At 41.6% G+C, this 19,356-nt stretch overlaps 1 protein-coding gene across 4 annotated transcripts in view; it reads left to right on the top strand.

The window, feature by feature from the left end:
* Window positions 1–15,571, top strand: part of MED13L (mediator complex subunit 13L) — a 305,008-nt gene extending 289,437 nt beyond the window's left edge. For all 4 annotated transcript variants that reach the window (XM_047088541.1, XM_047088540.1, XM_047088543.1 and 1 more), the window contains 8 exons: window positions 1,604–1,827; window positions 2,021–2,163; window positions 5,065–5,223; window positions 6,764–6,940; window positions 8,154–8,311; window positions 11,009–11,170; window positions 13,251–13,363; window positions 14,428–15,571. In XM_047088541.1, coding sequence (XP_046944497.1) covers window positions 1,604–1,827; window positions 2,021–2,163; window positions 5,065–5,223; window positions 6,764–6,940; window positions 8,154–8,311; window positions 11,009–11,170; window positions 13,251–13,363; window positions 14,428–14,560 — 1,269 coding nt within the window. In that variant the 3' untranslated portion in view covers window positions 14,561–15,571. The remainder of the gene's footprint in view (window positions 1–1,603; window positions 1,828–2,020; window positions 2,164–5,064; window positions 5,224–6,763; window positions 6,941–8,153; window positions 8,312–11,008; window positions 11,171–13,250; window positions 13,364–14,427) is intronic.
* The last annotated feature ends 3,785 nt before the right edge of the window (window positions 15,572–19,356 follow it).

Here is a 19,356-nt window from a genome sequence, read left to right as displayed (position 1 = left end):
ATTACATTAAAAAAAAAAGAAGAATGATTATTACATTAAAAAATGTTTATTTATTTTGAAAGAGAGAGAGGTCATGAGAAAGGGGCAGAGAGAGGGAGAGAGAGAACCCCAAGCAGGCTTGATGCAGGGCTCAATCTCACGAACCATGAGATCATGACCGAGCCGAAATCAAGAGTCGGACACTTAACTGACTGGGCCATCCAGGAGCCCCAGAATGATTATTACATTTTTAAAAAGAGAAGAATACTCATAAGAAGAGAGACCCATATGGGGCGCCTGGGTGGCGCAGTCGGTTAAGCGTCCGACTTCAGCCAGGTCACGATCTCGCGGTCGGTGAGTTCGAGCCCCGCGTCAGGCTCTGGGCTGATGGCTCGGAGCCTGGAGCCTGTTTCCGATTCTGTGTCTCCCTCTCTCTCTGCCCCTCCCCCGTTCATGCTTTGTCTCTCTCTGTCCCAAAAATAAATAAACATTGGAAAAAAAATTAAAAAAAAAAAAAAAAAAAGAAGAGAGACCCATAAAGCCTAAAATATTTACTATCTCTTCTTGTAGAAGTTTGCTGACTGCTACTCTAGTTTATTGTTGAAATGTGTATAATAACTATAAATAATGGTGACAACTAAATTTGGTCACAGTTTAACTGCATTGTTTGTCTTACTGGTAACAGCTAATGTTTTGATTTCTTAAATCACTCATACACACACACACACACTCACACACAAGTATAATTTACACACTAAAAAGTACCTGAGCATAAGTATACTGCTTGATGAATTTTCACTAAATACAGCTTGTAACAAGCACAAGAAACAAAACATAAGAAGCCTGTTCCCTTCTAGTCATTCTACCAGTAATCAGTATTCTCACTTAAAGCAGCAAAGTTTTGCCTGGTTTTGACTTTCATGTAAATTGAGGCACATAATTTATATATTTTTGTGTCTGACTTCTTTTACTCAGTGTCGAGATTAATCTATGCTGTTGCTTGTAGTGGTAGTTTTTTCATTTCCTTACTATTTGATATTCTGATTGTGTAACTATAACACAGTCTATCTTCCATTTTACTGTTGATGGGTATTTAGGTTATTTTTTATTTGGAGCTATTATGATTAATCCCTGTCCTTTGATAAACATATATATCCATTTGATTGGGTCACAGGGTATGTGTGTTTGACTTTAGCAGATATTGTCAAACACTTTTCCAAAGTGATTCATCACCATCAGTGTATGAAAGTTCTAGTTGCCCCACACTCTCACTGATACTCAGTGTTTTCTTTTTTATTTGACTTTCTGGTGGGTATATAGTGATATCTCATTGTGGTTTTAATTTTTGCTGTCTTGATGACTAATGAAGTTGAGCTAATTTACTTACTAAAATAGTAATTTGTTTTAATAAAGAAGCATTGGTCTGATTGGGGTTTCCTAGCTGATGTCACTTACACAATCTTTGTTTTCTGTTTTACCATTATTATTTACGTATATAATACTGCTGGGGGGGGGGCAGTCTGTCGTCATTACTCCCTATTGGTTTCAAGTGCTGTTCTGGGTTTTGTTGGAAATGTTGAGTTGAGTGGCGTTATGCTGACACTGACTTTTATTTTGATTTCAGCGACCCAGTCCAATCCAGCTTTACTCCCCTCCTTTTATATTGGCCCCAATTAAAGATAAGCAGACGGAGCTGGGAGAAACTTTTGGGGAGGCGAGCCAGAAGTACAACGTGCTCTTTGTGGGCTACTGTCTGTCTCATGACCAGCGCTGGCTTTTGGCTTCCTGCACTGACCTCCATGGGGAATTATTAGAAACTTGTATTGTAAATATTGCTTTACCAAACAGGTGAGGAGCCTGCGTGTTTATGCTACATATAAATCGATACTGTGCCTTTCCTCAGATATGAGTCTGATTTTCCTGTCTAAATGCACTAGGCGCTGTGTGATGGGTGGGTTCTTTGGAATTTTCTGAGTTTTGTCTTACTAAGCGATAACTTTGACTCATCTGGGGACCCCTTCCCCACTTTTTTCTTTTGTAGGTCACGGAGGAGTAAAGTATCTGCACGTAAAATTGGACTACAGAAGTTATGGGAGTGGTGCATAGGTATTGTCCAAATGACATCCCTACCCTGGAGAGTTGTAATCGGCAGACTTGGGCGGCTTGGCCATGGAGAGCTTAAAGGTGAGAGACTCCTAAAGCAGTCAGTACAGGAAACAACGGAAAAGGGTTGAACTAATGTCCCTAACTGAGCTGAGGGAGAAAATGGTAGAGTTGGTAGTAAGAATAAAGCAGATTTATATTTCCTGATTCTTTTAAATGGACAGGATAAACCAGCAGTTTTTAAACTTTTCATTATCAACAAAACCATTTGCCAAAGAAATCTTAAATTTTGAACTCCAGTGTATAAGACAAAAAAGAATGTATTATTGTAAAAGTGGTAGTCAGTTGAATTTCTAACATTTATTTTTGTACTGGGTCAGTGAGATCAAGTCAGTTTTAACATGAAAATTTAAAGAGAGATGGATGAGAGGAGAATCGATTTAGGTTTCTTTTATTATTTTTCATGATTGATGGTGATATAGTTTGTGTGTTTTTGTTTTGGTTGCACAAGAGCAAGACAATCCTGATTTACAAGGACAAGTAGGTGCAAGTTGGAATAGTCTTTACTCACGTTGCCACTGTCTGATATTTTTCAGCCTGGAAGCTTAAGAGAGCAGACTTTTTTTAAGTTGCATGCCTAAATATACCTGCCAACTGCTAATATTTCCTGTCATAAATGTAACAGTCAGTCACAGAGCACTAAAAGTAACTAACGACACAAGTGATCGGTGGCAGCAGCCTTGTCTGGCTTTGAGCCCAGCTCATTTGCTGTGCTGGTGTAGCTACTTTGCATGAGCAGTATGCATAGGCCTACCTTATTTTTTTAAAGCCTTATTCATTAATGACACATTTATAAGAAGTTCAATACATACATAGAGATGGGGGAAGTTTCCTTCTAAGGTCTCCACAAAAGCAAAGCACAGATTAGCTTGGTGGTTTTGTGCATGCAGGTGTATTAGAGCCGAGTCAGCAGACTTTCTAAGGAAAGGGCCAAGTAATAAATATTTTCAACTTTGCAGGCCAGCTTTTCACCATTGCAGCTTCTCAGCTCTGCCATTGTAAAGTCAGAGCAGCCATAGATAGATAATACCTAAGTGAACGGGTTTGGCTGTGTTCCAATAAAACTTTATTTAGCAAAAAAAAAAAAAAAAAAAGCGGTAGGCAGGATTTGATCTGCAGACCATAGTTTGCGGACCCTTGCATTAGAATGTGTATATTGTTTCTTTGCATGAAATTTATATCAGGTATTTGTGGAGTCCCTGAAATAAAACTCCTCATGCGATTCAGCTTGGATTATAGCAAGTGCTCTAGTCAGTGAACTATCAGGATTTAATAGCAGTTTCTACGTGTATTAAATTACAGAAGTATAGGTAACTGTTGGGAATCTATTGTGGGCAAATTTTTTTTTACTAGTTATACTGTAGGCCAATAGAAAATATTACCCTTTTCATTTTTTAAAGAATAGCATACTTATAATGAATCTTCTATCAGTAGCCTGGAGGTCTGATGCATTGGGGGATTCATTTCATTTCTGTCAGAAGTCCTATCCTCTCTCCTGGTCGGCCTTGTAGTCAATCTTATCTCTTAAAGGGTTTGAGCTACTCTTAACCCTTGGGAAAAGTCAGAATAGAGTAGAAAAGGAGAAGAGGGGATAAAAACGTAGCCGTGTCTAGTCACTTGGTGACTGTCTTGGACAGTTACGAAGGCCATTGCCTTCCCTTGTATAATTTTTCAGAAGGGGCACTCTTCTTCTCTTTTACGGGAAAGGGATAGAAGTGTGACTGATCCCATCAAAAGGTTGAGAGAAAATGTACTTTTGAGGGATAAAGACACCAAGAAGAGCCTCGTGTACAGGAAATCAGTTTACCAATCTGTATTTCATCCCTTTGGGGATGTAAGGCCCGCACCACATTGCATTTCTATGGGAGCCTGTAGATTTCAGTTAGCTTTGTGAATTTCTGTTTTTTATCACCAGTGTTTGTGATAAAATTCAGGTAATGCTTTTCCTTTCTTACTTGGTTTTAAATACAGAACTCACACCTGTTTGATTTTTCTATAATTTTTAAAAATACATTCTTCATGACTTGGCCACTTTTATTTTAGCCACTTCAGTTGGAGGTTTTTTAGGAATAAGAAACAAGAAAAAGTTGTTCCTTTCACCTCTTCACAAGGAGATCAGCTTGTTTGAAAAAACTATGTGAAAGCAGAGAACCTGTGGTGGAGTAGTCTTTCGTTGGTGGGACACGATATGGGTGGCAGTGTGCTGCCACAGGAATGTGATGTGTGTTGGGGGTCAAAAGAGAGGTCTAAGTCCTTTTCCATTCCTGGAGTAACATAACCCTCTACAGTTCTCTGAGTACACATAGTACCTTTGGGTGAAGGCAGTAAACAAATACTAGAAAGAAAATTTAGGCCAGCGTTTTAATCTGAACAATTAGTGTCACATCATTTGGAGCGCTTCGCTCACACCCATTGTTTATCAGCTCTTTGGGGCCTTCTTCGAAGGGTTCCCCTTGTTTCTGCTCAGCTTGCCTTTGCCGGAAACAGTCAACAGACAGCAGTAAACAGAACTGAGGTTTGCCCCCCGTTGTGCATTCTTCTAATGAAAAGGGCTGATAGGGGCAGTGAAAGAACCAGACATGGAGTAAGAGGAGGAGGAGAAAGGATGGAACAGACTGGCCTCATCCTCAAAGAACATTTGAAGCACCTAAATCTGTTTGGGTCTGTGCCGGACTCTCCCAGGTCATTTCAGACATGATTTCAGCATACAGAATAGGAGGCCTTTTGTGTCTTCGTTAATGACGTGTAAGGGAGGCCAAGTAACATTTTCTTTGTAACGAGGAGGGGAACCTGTGTAAAGCCTTATTCCCTTTGGGGCCCAGTCCTGGAAATTCAATTACCAGGCAAATCCGGTAAAACGCTCAAACCTCCTATCACGATGAATTTCTAAAGACTGCGTGTGACTGTGATATTTGGTTTCAGATTGGAGTATCCTCCTTGGCGAATGTTCACTACAGACAATCAGCAAACGGCTCAAAGACGTGTGCCGGATGTGTGGGATCTCTGCCGCTGACTCTCCCTCTATCCTTAGTGCCTGCCTGGTTGCCATGGAGCCCCAGGGGTCCTTTGTAGTGATGCCAGGTAAATCTCCTCTTACGTTTTCATTAATTAGGTTATCACATCAGTTCAGTCCATTCTGTCTTCAAGTCTACAGACAAGTGTAGAATAGATCTTTATTATCTTTGTGAGAGAAGATTGTATTTAGGGTTCAAAAATTTGGTCTCTTCTAAGGGGCCTGGTCTGTGATTTTGTTATCTCTGTTGACCGTAGTTTGGAAGACAGCATAAGTCCCGGAAATGACTGAGAGCTCTTAGAGTCGTGGCCAGTTACTGTTGCCCGACCCTAATTTGTTGTTAGTGTATGAGGATCACCCTCCAAAAACCAGGAAAGTGAACACCACCCTGATACGTGTTGGAGTGTGTGTTTGAAGACACATATTTGACGGAATCTGTAAGCAGCCTCCAGAGGATATTTGCAGTGTTTCTGATGTGGTTGCGGAGGAATGGTGAGGCAAATAGAGCTGGAAGAGTTGGCACAGTATCCGGCCCGTGGTAAGCTCTCAGTAAATGCGACTCCCAGTGTGTGGATAGCCAGAAAATTGTGGCCACAGAAGTTTTAAAAAATTAGCAACTAAGCAATTTGGTAATTTTTTAGCTAAGCAGTTTTGTACCTTTTTTTAGTCTGTTCTTATCCTCCAGTTCTCTCTGATCAGATGGGAGATTCCATCCCCGTAAAAACCAGTAGTGTTATGTGAGATGATGTTATTTGTCATCAGTCCAGTGAGAGGCAGACGTCCTGTGTTGGCCTCATTAGGCCCCAGGTTACTTGTTGCCTGCACCGCTTGGGCAGATTTCACAACGTCTTTGTTCTGTGTCCTCACGATGAAATGGGGATAATAGTTCTACCTCAGGGTAGCTACGATGACTGAGTGAGATGACGTCCGTGAATAAGGAGTTCGGCACAGAATCTGGCACGTAGTAAGCATTCAATAAATGTTAGTTATAATAGTTACTCACTGAATGGTACCGTGTCTACAGAATTGTGTTATTTAGGAGAAGTTTATAAATTGTGAGCAACCACAGGAAAAGAGAAAATAGATCTATTTTAGCACTACTTCTTAAATAAGTAGTTAAAACATAGTTGGTGGTGGGGCGCCTGGGTGGCTCAGTCAGTTGAGTGTCTATCTCTTGATTTCAGCTCAGGTTGTGATCCCAGGGTGGTAGGATCGAACCCCGTGTTGGGCTCGGTGTTGAGCGTGGAGCCTGCTTGGGATTCTCTGTCTCTGTCCCTGTGCCCCATTCACACACACACACACTCTCCCCTTCTAAAATACAAAAGTAGAAATTTAAGAAAAAAAATTTTTGGTGGGCTCAGTCTGATTTTATTTTAACCTTTCCCATGTTCAGTGAGGCTTGGATTATTACAGCCCTGTGCTTAGAGTCTATTTCTTGGCAGCTGTTTTAACAGTAAGGTCGAACTTCAGATGTGTATCCATCCTGGCAGTTGTGTCAGACTCCTGTCTCTCCAGTTCAGGTTCTCCTGTAACTTCATTTCTGGAGTTACTTACCTACGCACAGAAGGAATTGGTACACTTCGCTCTCTTTCTCTGTCTTTTTGAAAGACGCTGTCACAATGGGCTCTGTATTTGGCCGAAGCACCGCGCTGAACATGCAGTCGTCGCAGCTGAACACCCCTCAAGATGCCTCCTGCACACACATCCTGGTGTTCCCCACCTCGTCAACCATCCAGGTGGCCCCGGCAAACTATCCCAACGAAGACGGGTTCAGCCCCAACAACGGTGAGTGTGGAAGGCGCGAAAGGAAAGAGCTCCAGGTCTCCCACAGGAGCAGAGCTAAAGGGTGCGCTCGGCGCCCTGCTGCATGTGTTGCAATAAGCAACGTAGAGAATGTGAAGAGGGTATTCGGGGTTGGGGCAGTCGGTCTGGCCTTGAAGATTTGTGTGCACTGTTACCGAGCCCAAATAAATATTTCCCTCTCTCGCATAATTAGGGTTCTGTTTATCACTAACAGCAAAAAAATACCCGGTTGTAGTGTCCTGCACATGGGTGCCACTCTTGCAGTAAATAGTTGGTGATCGGATTGGAGAAGGATGAAGACCACTAGGCATGAAGTAGCTCCTGTCTCTAGCGGTCGGGGGGAATCCATTATTTGATCATTTGATTTGATTATTCTTAATCAGTGTTTTTGGTTTGAATATCTATTAAGGCATTTGTTAAGCAGCGGCTGTTTATAAACTGTAAAATGTGCAGTATTATGTAGCCATTTGCATTGGTTTTTGAAGAATTTTTAATACCTACCAACATTTACTCTTGTTAAATGGGGAGGGTAAAAGGATACCAAGTTTTATATACAGTCTGATCATAATGGAGTAACGATATGCGAATAAGAATTGTAGCAAAAATGTTCACGGTAATTGCATTTTGGGTGATAGTTTTCCCTTTTTATACTTCTCTTTCCAAATTTTCTGTTGTGCATGTACCTTACTTTTATAACGTGGGAGAGGATTTCTTAGTGAAAACATCATGCTTTGATCTGCTTTTGGAATAGGTCTCCAATTTCAGGGCAAGTTCACACCTATTAACATGCATTAATTCAGCCTCTGGTATTTTAGATGCTAATTGGATGCATGGACAGAGTCTGCTGTTTTCTTGGATGGTGTCAATTTTAACTTTGTTTAATAATTAAATTGCTTCTTTAGCTGTTTTGCCATTTTTTTATGTGCCCTTGGAGGCTCTACAGAGCGTGGAGTTTTGTTTTATGTTCTTTATTTCTCCAGTCTGTTAATACTTCACATTAGAAGATCATTGAACAGAATATAAAATGAAAAAAACAATTTTCAGTACCTCCCATCCAGTAGACACACATTAAATCTTCCCACGTTGTTAACAGCATGCACTTGTAATGGTGATGGGCCAACAAAACAGTATGTTGTTGAAGTTGCGGATATAGATTATTTTTGAAATCTTTGTGCTTTTTCTCCCTCCTTTCTAGATGACATGTTTGTTGACCTTCCATTCCCAGATGATATGGATAATGACATTGGCATCTTAATGACTGGCAACCTCCATTCCTCTCCCAACTCCTCCCCAGTTCCTTCCCCAGGCTCTCCTTCTGGAATTGGTGTGGGCTCTCACTTCCAGCATAGTCGGGTAAGAATGATCTGAAGTAGGGCCTTCAGGGGCAGTAATCCTCCAGAAGTGTGATTGCCTGCCTCTTTGCTTTGTGCGCCTTTCTTCCTGATGGTCTTGGTCCCTGGTGTGAGCGAAATCAGTGTGGAAAAGTGACTCTGTAGTTGTTCTGTTTTGAATGATGGCAGGAATTTGAAAGAAATGCGTTCTTATTCCCAAAAATGTTCCTGATGAATATGTTTTATCAGCAGGAAGGCATTTTGCAATGACTGTTTTCTTAGCAAAAATTAGTTTTGGTCGATTGGTTGCTGCTTCCCAGTTATTTCTTATTTTTTGCCAAAATAGTGGCTTTTCAGAGGCTAGTTCAATGGCCCTGCTTTTTTAACACATAAAGTAACTGTTAATTGAAGAACACATTGTTGATGGTTGATTATTCTGAAATGAGCCTTAGTGTTCTTGTTTCACATCCTGGTGCCTTTGTTTATACGGTTCCAGTCTTTTCTGTAGCTAGGTGCCAAAATGGCAAGGGCCCACAGGTTGATTTTGGAGAAGTGTCCAGGTTAATGCCCTAGGATTAAGACAAAACACCAGAGTTTACAACCAGTTTCACCTTTAAATATCCCAGGGATATTGGAGGTGGATTAACAGAGGATTGAAGAGTTAAAGGTTCTGCTATAGCTTGTGTTAACTTTGTTTAAAAGCTAGATGATTCATGGGGCGCCTGGGTGGCTCAGTCAGTTAAGTGTCCCACTTCAGCTCAGGTCATGATCTCACTGCTCATGGGTTCGAGACCCATGTCGGGCTCTGTGCTGACAGCTCAGAGCCTGGAGCCTGCTTCCGATTGTGTGTCTCCTTCTCTCTCTGCGCCTCTCCCACTCACACTCTGTTTCTTCCTCTCAGAAATAAATAAACATTAAAAAAAAAAAAAAGGTAGATGGTTCATGCCTTGTTACTCTTTTGTACCTTCTGTTTAAAATATGAGATTGAGGGTTTAAGGCATAGAAAAATGACTATGTCTAATATCTTAAAGTGGGCAGGAATAACCAACTCTGCTCACGCTCGTTTAGACACAGAGTTGTAGTTAGAGGACTTAGGTTTCTGTCTGTGGAACTTTATTGCCAGCCTGGAGTTCACTGAAGGACAATCAAGAGAAAAGATTTAAAACGTTAGTCAAAGAGCAGATAAAACCAGGGAAGAGCAACTCAGTAAACTATCCTCATGGAGCTACCTCTCTCCCATTTTTCCTTTCTAGAAGGAAGGGATTTTAAATGTGTTTATTTCCTCCATAGTCATTTGCCAGTTAATGACAGTTTATTGGTTCTTTGGAGATTGGTGTGATAGGAACCAGGTCCACAGATTTTACATTAAGTAGTTGTAATTTAGGATTAATGTGAATTCTAGAGGCAAATAGCAACTAAGAGTGCATGCCTTAGAGTTTGGTAAATGGAGCTCAGAGTTCCAGCTGTATGGCTTCTAGCTTTGTGGCATTGAACAAACTCGCTTGACCTGTCTTAGCCTTAGTTACCTTATCTGTGAAATGGAAATAATAGCAACTCCCTTTCTGTAGTGGTGGTTGTAATTTGGTTTATCCATTAACAAAGAATTGGTAATTGAAGTGTAAGGTTAGTTTTGTAAGAAACAGAGGTTTGCTGTATTTTCTGCCTCTGTTGGAGCCTCAAGCCCTAAGTCTGTAATGGAGTGTCAGAGTTTATGAGACTGACGCACTACCTACTGCGCTAACGAGGCACCTCGGAGTGTCAGAGTTTAAACCGTACTGTTTTCTGAAGCTAGTCAGGTGGCCTTTTCTCGGTCCTCAGCACCTGCAGCCCGCTGACCCCCCCGAGAGGCTTTCAGTATTTCCTCTTTCTGAACCATTAAACATTCTTTGATATCCAATTAAGACATTACAACAGGGAAAAGAATTTGTTCAAGGCTGGGGTAAGTTTTTATTTTTTAACCAAAAATACAACTTGATGTAATAGTTGGGGATGATTTTTTCCCCTGAAAACAGAAGGCCTTTGAAAACAAACGATTACTTATTATTGCTTGCATAATAATAATTGCATAATTGCTTTCAACCCTTGAAGCCAGCTAAAAGAATCAAAGATGAGGAAAATGCCAGTTGCAGAAATGCACAGTCAGGCTCTTGCAGGAGTCTTGTATTTAAGGAGATGGCGGAGAGTGAAAACAAGGCCTCTTCACAGGCAGATCTCCCCCTGCTGGGAGGTCAGAGACACTGGCGCCACCCAAAGAGCCGTGAAGTGTCCTGTTTTCCCAATGTCCGTGTTGTTGACAGTAGACGGTCAGGTGCGCTTGTGTATTTTAGTTGGTTGCTGGTGAAGGAGCACCTGGGCTTGGGGGCTCCCTCAGCTGCCGGAGTCCATTCTTCCCGCGTGTAGTTGGATGCCGGATGCCACGGAACGCACCCAACATTTAACAGAAAAGAAACCAGAGCAAATAAACCTGTATTTGCTTGACTGATGTAGTTAGTTTTGCTGGTACCTTCTGCCTGGGCCGTAGTTTTCATCCGATGTCTGTCCATGCAGCAGGGACCGTACCTCTCCTTGTTGACCTTTCTCGGTCACCTGGCGTTTTTGTGTGAAAAGCTGTCAGAAGGGGGACTGTGATGTGCAGAGGGACTTGAAAAAGTTGATTTTCAGAGCTTTATTTGAAGTGTCTGTCACACGCTGATCATGCTCTCGGGACTTTGTTTTTCAGAGTCAGGGTGAGCGTCTTCTTTCTAGAGAGGCACCCGAGGAGCTGAAGCAGCAGCCCCTGGCCCTTGGGTATTTCGTGTCAACTGCCAAAGCGGAGAATCTCCCCCAGTGGTTTTGGTCATCGTGTCCCCAGGCTCAGAACCAGTGCCCCCTCTTCCTAAAGGTTGGTTTGGTATCATATTTGAATTTTGGGGGGAGGAGTGACTTCTGCTGAAATTGTCTCAGTCACCACAGTCTCGCCGTGTCCCCTGTTTCTTTCACATCTACTTATACTCTGAGGACATTTTCATTACAGTTGCAGGCGGGGAGCAGGATTTAGGAGACAAACCCGAAACCACATCACAAGGGAAGCAATCACGTTAACCCAAGGAGGAGACTTTGTGGGGCCCTCAGGGCACATGTCGGGTGGATACGTGGTCGTGTGTAACAGTCTTTCTCCCAAGTCCACAATGCATTGCCACCGGTGAAGTTAAGCTTGGGTGGATGTGATCATTGTGGTCTGAACTCTCCCCCTTTGCCCCCCCTCCCCCACAAGCTTCAGCTTTCTTCATTAGAGTAGGGCAAGAGGCAGCTAAATTTACATTTATTTACACATGCTCCTTCCTGTATGTGTCTTAGAACCTTTTAATGCAAATTAAGGGTTAAAATAAAAGATCTCCTACTTCCAGTTTGGATGAAAGAACCTGGAATGAAATCCATGTCTCAACCACAGATTGGCAAAAGGCCTGAAGTTTGACAACATGCTCCATTGGCAGAACTGTGGAGAGATGGCCCTGGTGCCAGTAGGGCAGCCAAGCGATACAGCCCCACACATTTCCCTTTTGATGCAGCGAGGCCACCTCTGGAAATCTATTCAGAAGAAACTGACAAAACCAAAAAATGATAAATGTAAAAGATTAGAAACACCGGAACGGTCCACCAGTAAAGAACTGGCCGAATAAACCAGTGTATCCATTCAGTGGAGTGTTAGTTATCCATAACAAAGTGAGGATGATTATAATGTAATCATTCTGTGGAGGGTAGGTTACCTTGTAGTAATTGATAAAGTGTGTGCAAACACACACACACACACACACACACACACACACCCCTACTTGTATTTTCTGAAAGGAATAACAGAAGGTTAAACCAAAAAGAATTGAAGCAGTTTCTTTCAACTAATGGCTGTAACATATTATTATGAAATCAAGGAAGTTCTACCACATAAGTCGGTGTCGTCTTTATTTTGAATTAGACTTGTCACTGTGAACCTAGATTTATTTTCTCCTCTTAGGAGAGATACACATATTTTTTAGCTCGGTCTACTGAAAAAGCTTACGAGCAGCGACAGGATCAGGAAACAGTGGTCTTGCTGCACTTGTGGTTCTGAAATACCATTTATCATTCAAAAGAAACAGAGTTCCTTTGAAGAATTGACTGATTTGTAGGTCTGAAGTAAGAAATATTCAAGATGAACCTAGGATGTGTTGTCACACCTAAAAGCAAGGAAGTTACTTAAGGTAATTAGAGTTACTTCAAAGGGCCCGCCAACTGGAGGGTTCCCATTGCCCAAGGATGGGACAATTTGAACATAAAAAAGAACAATGGTAGCAGTAGATTGAAACAAATCCAAGGGTTCGTGCTGAAAACCAGAATATTTTAGTCACCCTTTGAAGCTACTAGAACAACAGTTCATTAGTCTGAAACCTAAAAAATAAAGAAGCATTTATATTAGCTGTCCTCAACACACTGCCTGTCTCAGTTATTTCATAACGTGTGCTAAAGCCATGATAGCGGGTGGGGCGTGCCGGGAACCTGCTGACGGCAGCGATGAGCCGAGCTGCACGTGGGGCGGCGCACATTCACGCCTCTCGAGGTGAGGCATAGGGAGCACGTAGTGCCAGCCAGGAAGTGTGCTTGCACCCCGCGCCCTCCCCGTCCCCCAGAAGGATCTGAGCCGAATTGAGCCTCTAGATCTATCCACTTATGGGAAGTCAGGATGGAAGAACGTGTTACACAACCACCACAAGGGCAGAGTCGGCCGTATCCAGGCCGTGGAGATGGTGGGGCCTTTTACAGATGAAGACCTGAAGAGGCACATTATCGAATCATTTGTGACGCACTGGTGTTTGCAGAGCTAGCTTTTTTTCCCACCTCCAGGGTGTGGAGTTCTTTGGGATCACATCAGGGTTACCGAGAGCTTAAAACTGAGGCTCCTGGGAGGCGAGAGGCCGGGAAGGTAACCGTGTTTGTTCTCTTGCCAGGCTTCGCTGCACCACCACATTTCTGTAGCACAGACGGATGAACTTCTCCCTGCCAGGAATTCTCAGCGGGTTCCCCATCCTCTTGACTCCAAAACCACATCTGACGTTTTAAGGTAGATTGTTTTAAGGCAAAATAGCAGTTACAGCTTGCTACAGTCTTCCTTTAGTTTTGTTTTTCCAAGGTGTTTACTTAAAGTGTGGAAAAGGCGCTGCCTTTTGTGCAGCGGAGTACCGTCTGAGCGGCCAGGGAGAGCTGCGTGCAAAACCCCGCATACGAGCGCGGGTCAGGGAGACTGGTATTCTTGGTTCCGTTTGACGCGTGTGTGCACGTACAGTGGCCCGTGCTTCCTGTGTAAAGGAGACGTTTTATGGTGATGAAAACAGATCAGAATTAGGGGTGGGTGGTTAGAAGACCGAGCCTGGGACATAAAGCACTTGGCTTTGAAAGCATTTTGTACTCCCCCTGACATAGATTATATAAATAAAATTGGAGCATAAATTCCACAGTTGGGAAATATCTCCCAGAAGTGTATGCTAATTCTCTCGCCCTTTAACAGACCATGAACATTCTCCATGTACCTTGAGGAAGTATGCAAGCGTCTTCTAGTGTTAGCTAATAACTCTTAAATGATTTAGAAGTTATAGTTAAGCGAGAATCCAGTCACCATGATTTTTCAGGCTTTCAGGGTCTGTAGTGCAGCACTGTCCAGTAGAACCATAATGTGAGCTGCGTATCTAATTTCAGTTGTTTTTAGTAGCAACGTCAAAATAATAAAATAAATGGATGAGGTTAATTTCAAAAATAAATTTATCAGCTTTATCAAAGACACATCAAAGTAATATCAAGTATACGAAAAGCAGTATCATTTCAGTAGTTGACCCACATGAAAATATTCATGAGCCATCTCGCCTGCTTTTTTAAAATACGAGTTCCTTGAAATCCAGCACCTCTTTTTGACATACAGCGTATCCGAATCCACTTGGTGGCCGTGGCTGCCATACTGGACAGTGTGGGTCTAGATGAGGTGGGCACGGGGGGGGAAAAGAACCACGAGGAAACCCGGGGGCAAGCGAAAGACTGACATATACGGAGCCTCGTCCTGCTGACTTGTGGAACGTTAAGATGTAAAAGCACCGCTGTGGCCCGTGGCCCTGACCTGTGTACTCTCTCCGGCAGGTTCGTTTTGGAGCAGTACAACGCTCTGTCCTGGCTCACGTGCAATCCGGCCACCCAGGACCGCACCTCCTGCCTTCCCGTCCACTTTGTGGTGCTCACTCAGTTGTACAACGCCATCATGAACATACTTTAATTGGAGAAGCACTTGTTCTCTCTGGCTCGGTTCCTCCTCCCTGCAGCCTGAGTCCAAGGAACCTGCTACACTCTGCACGTGCCCCACACGCTCTTCTTGAGAGACCGCTCTCCACAGTCCTGCACTGTGACTACTCCTCGGCAGGCACATGTCATTTCTGCAGTGTTCATTACCAGAGTGATGCATTGACACTTCTCTCATGGACCTGGAAACTTCCATAAGCGGTGACTTCTAGCCAGTGTTCTGGTGTGTGCAGCCCCGAACCACGGGTCCACAGGAAGTTTTTGGTGGTGGTGGTGGTTTTAAGAGGGCAACAGAAGAGACAGTATCCTTTTGCACAAGAGTCTGTGTTTCCAGTCTCCGTTTAAGAACAAGGGCAGTTTAGCCCTTTTGGATGAAATCCTCTAGTTACTGGTGTGTGGCCTGTGGGTTACCTGAACTCCATCATCTGGAACTTTTTAAAAATAAGAACCAGCTCAAGTATATGATTTCATAATGGGGTTTCTGTCTCCCTAGTGGTCCCATCTAGGTTGGCATGAATGCTTTGGTCGACTTCATACCTGTGTGTAGATACAAAAGGTCTGGAGACATCTTCATTTTGTTTATTTATTTTAAGTTGTTTTGTCATATGTTTTTTTGTGACTTTTACTTTTTTTAAGTCATGAGGACCAGGTACAGTAGCTGAAACCCAACTCAGACCCACCATAGGATTCTTTGACTACATACCTCTGTCCTAGAAGCCGGAAAAGGAGTGAAAACAGATTGGGGAGACACGCCTAAAAAGTAATATATTCAAAACCACCCAGCAGTAGGCTTTATTAAGAACAAACTGGGTAAAACATTCTGCCATGTTTCTTATTAAAAGCGGCCAGCGTTTCATGAAGGATAACATTTTTATACAGAAGGCAGTCAAGCTCCACCCAGAGCCATGGAGGCAAGTACCTTCATTAGTTTTATATAGTCACAACGGAAATATATTTTCTAGTGAATTCTTATTGAAAGCCAGGTCTCTCCTCTCATTAGATCAAAAGGGACTCATGTACATATCATAATTGAAAGTGTTTGCTCATAAAATCAGTTATAAATATGGTGACTTTTTTCTGGACCATAGGAATATTATTTCAAAGAAATATTACAACTTAACCATTAAATTAGTACTTGAAGTTGAGCCTTTGTGGTGGGACTTTTTAAAAAAAAAAATGCCTTTTTAAAGCATTAATGGCTAATTGAAGTATTTTATGACTCCTCATTCCAGGCCCAAGAGGGTTGTCTTTAAGACCCCGTTTCTGACCCTGACGTCGCAAGCGCGTTTCTGTCTGAGGGCAGTGGGCGCGGGCTTGCCTCCCGCAAGCCGCGCTGGTCAGGCTGTCGAGCTCTAGTCATCTGTGGAGAGAGAATCATGCAAATTTTAAAGTTCTTCCAAGAGACTTCCATATCCTGGTTATTAACAAAAAAAAAAAAAAAAAAAAGAAAAAAAGAAAAAAAAAGAAAATGTAATAACTGATATGATTTTGTAAAAGTATTTTTCTTGAAATAATCTAACGTTTAAAACATTATATTAAAAAAAAAGTTGTGTGGTGGGAATATGTAAGCAGAGAAATAACTTGTAAATGGATAATTATATTCTCTGTACCACCAGTTGGGGGTGGGGGTGACTTTCGCAATGTATAGGTTAAAAAAATCTGATATATCAAACCATTTGTATCTAATGTGTACAGTGTAAAATTGACTTTAAAAATATTGCAGTGCTATTTTTTCTTAATCAGAAAGGAAAATTCTCAAGGCCTTTTGAAGAGCATAGATGATGAAGATTGTAAACTTGTATAAAATTATCTTGGTGAGAAGACAAATTGTAAAGTAGATATTTGTAATCTTTTACCACTTTGGGGTTGCTTTTTTTTCCCAGAATTCATCAGAACTTTGAATTTTTTTTTTTTTTTTAATATGGGCTGTTTTTAATGCAGGGGCTTTTCTTCCCTAGAAACCCAATTCTAAGCAAAAAAAGAAAAAAACCACAAAAAACAAAAAAACCCCTACAAAAATTAAAAAAAAAAAGGCAGCAAAGGGTAGTTTTCATCTGGTGTCTTTTATTTAAGTTTTTTAAGTTAAGAAAAGCTGGTGACATATTTATACGTTTTTGTGCAAAAATAAATGAATGGCAATAGATTTTAAAAAATCTTATTATGTACTTCTGTGTGAAAAAGTCTGTATAATATTTCCCTTAAATATGCATTATTTTACTTGTGAGTTTTTTACTGAATTAATCTGAAATGTACAAGCCCTGGATTTGCTACAGAGTGAGAAGTTATTTTATTTTTTTTTTTATTTTTAATTTTGGAAATTCTGCAGAAATCAGAACTCTTACCATGGTTTGAACTAAAAGGGGGAAATGGGGAGGGGAGAGGGGCGGGGTTGTCCAGCATGCTTGTATGTATATTTCAGAACCTTTTTTAAATGTAAAAGCTGTACATTTCTGGGAAGTTCTGAATTTCTTTGGTTTCCTTTTTTCCTTCAAGCATTTTGCAGTGAGCTTCTTTTATATATAGCAAACAATTTGAAAGAATACAAAAATATGTGAAGTTCATTTAAAACCACAGTATCGCGCTGGGACAGTACACTAAGAGACTTTGATAAAAAGAAACAATACTAAAAGGCCTCCATTTTAAATGTCATTCATATATACCTTGTGAATGAGAGCTATATACTTTTACACACTTTTTTAGAGGAATAAATTATTGAATTACTGAAATTTGAGTGGCTTTTTTCCCTCCCATCCTGCCTCTATAACAGAATCATCTAAGCCTGTTCAGAAGGTGCATGTATAATGGATTGAATAGTCCTTGGCTAGTAGCCGGGCTCTACCTTCCAGAGTAACACGGGCATCAACTTTTACTGCCCTAATCACCCTCACCAGCACCTGTTCTAAGACTGTATTCTCATTCTCATGCTCCAAGGTACAACTGCATTCCTAGAGCAGTGCTTAGAGACTACGAATGCACGCGCAGACACACACACACACACACACACACACACGCATACACACACACACAGCATTGAGTTAGGAGCCCTTGTGTTTAGTTCTTTAACTGTTTTGAATAGATCAGATCTGTGTCTCCCACCTCTAAGATTGTAGTCAATCCTAGGAGACATTACAAGTCTGTTTTCTACTTCCTTTCTCTTCATGGTCTGGGCCAGTTTCTTTTTGATGTGCCTTAGAAATAACAGATCTCTCCTTGTTCTCTGCCCCATTTATGGGCTGGTGAGAGTAGTGTGCCATTGAACACCCCGGGTACAAGCAGGGCTCTGGTGGACCATGCGGCAGCCACCGTGGTATTCTCCTGGGGTCCATCCCGTAGGAAAAACCTGTGTGCTCTTAGGAGCAGAATCTCGTGCTAAAATGGTGAACCCCAGGACTTGGCAGAACTTACAGAGTTTGGAAAAACCGAAACCTTGCTTTTAATCTTCTTCTATTTAGAGATCTACACATTGTTCTGAATTTAATGTTGTCTGAATGTAGAGGTAAAGCTGTTGACACTACTCGGCCTCAGTTATTTTATCCGCAGATAAGGGACAAGGCTGAGTCTCTGAGAAATGCTTCGCAAACGCAGTGCCGTGACCATGTTATTATAGTTGTACCATCGAAGACGGCGAAAAGCGAGGCCACGTTTCAGTTAGAAGACCATTTTGATGTCTGTCTCGTCAGTCACCAGCCACGGCGCTGTAATGCTGCTTGCCACAAAAGCATTAAACAACTACACGCTTCCTGCATCCGTTGTAATCAGGCTGGGCCCCTTAATCGTCAGAATTAGATGGTATTTCTTCAGGTGTTCATTAGTTCAGATACTTAGCTCATACATCGGATGGGACTTTATCCAACAGTTTGGGGAGGTGGTTTTCATAACCACTAGCTGTACCAATTTGGCGACAGTAGCTAAACCTCTTTGAGGCAGAAAAGTTATTTCTCAAATGCATTTAGACACTTTGCACATCAGGTGTAGATAAATCTGACCAGGCGCTCAAGAACCATCAGCCTCCAGCCGTTTGCTCCGCTCGGATTCCATACAACGCCAGCCCCTTCACCCCCTCCAGTGATGCCATGGCATCGTTTAATGTTCTCGCTGTTCAGGAAGTTGCGGGACAAGGCATTTGTTCCCAACTGTCAACAAAGAGCCAAAAGAATTTTTTTGTAAAAATTGCAGTTTGTCAATGGAAGTTTTTTAAAAGCAGATTTCTCAGAAGACTCAACTCCAAAGCAGTAGCCACATACTGGAAACTGTCCTTGGTACTGGTCATTCATCCAACACAAGCCCTTACACAACGAACATTTTTTTCACTTTTGAATTCACTACATGCTCAAATCCTGCCAAGATGGGATTTTAATGTATCACCATGTTATCTTGGTGTTAAATGATACGCTTCTTTATATCCCCTTGACAAAAAGGTCACTTTGACAGTAATTATTTCATGTTATTAATACCTAATGAGACACCATTAGAAAATTCTGTTGTGCCAGGTAAATTGTAGGGTTGTAATGATTGCCCTGGGCATCTTATTCTACTTGGAACCAGATTTACCGGTCTTCTGCTCCTTCGCTTGAAAATTTCAGGTCAGGTTTAAAAAAGATTTGTTAACACTTACTGCTTCGGGCTAGAACTCTAAAGTAATGGAAAGAAATAAATAAAGTATACTTTATATATATATACATGAATAATCACTGTCAAATTATATATATATATGTGTGTGTGTGTATATATATATATATATATATATATATATATATATATATATATATATCA

The sequence above is a fragment of the Lynx rufus genome, unplaced genomic scaffold (assembly GCF_022079265.1).
Source record: "Lynx rufus isolate CCGP_SWC_20201006 ecotype Redwood Valley unplaced genomic scaffold, mLynRuf1.p SCAF_24, whole genome shotgun sequence".
In the NCBI taxonomy this organism is placed as follows: Eukaryota; Metazoa; Chordata; class Mammalia; order Carnivora; family Felidae; genus Lynx; species Lynx rufus.
Note: the sequence above shows the minus strand (reverse complement) of the source record. Positions and strands in the feature narration are given on the sequence as shown.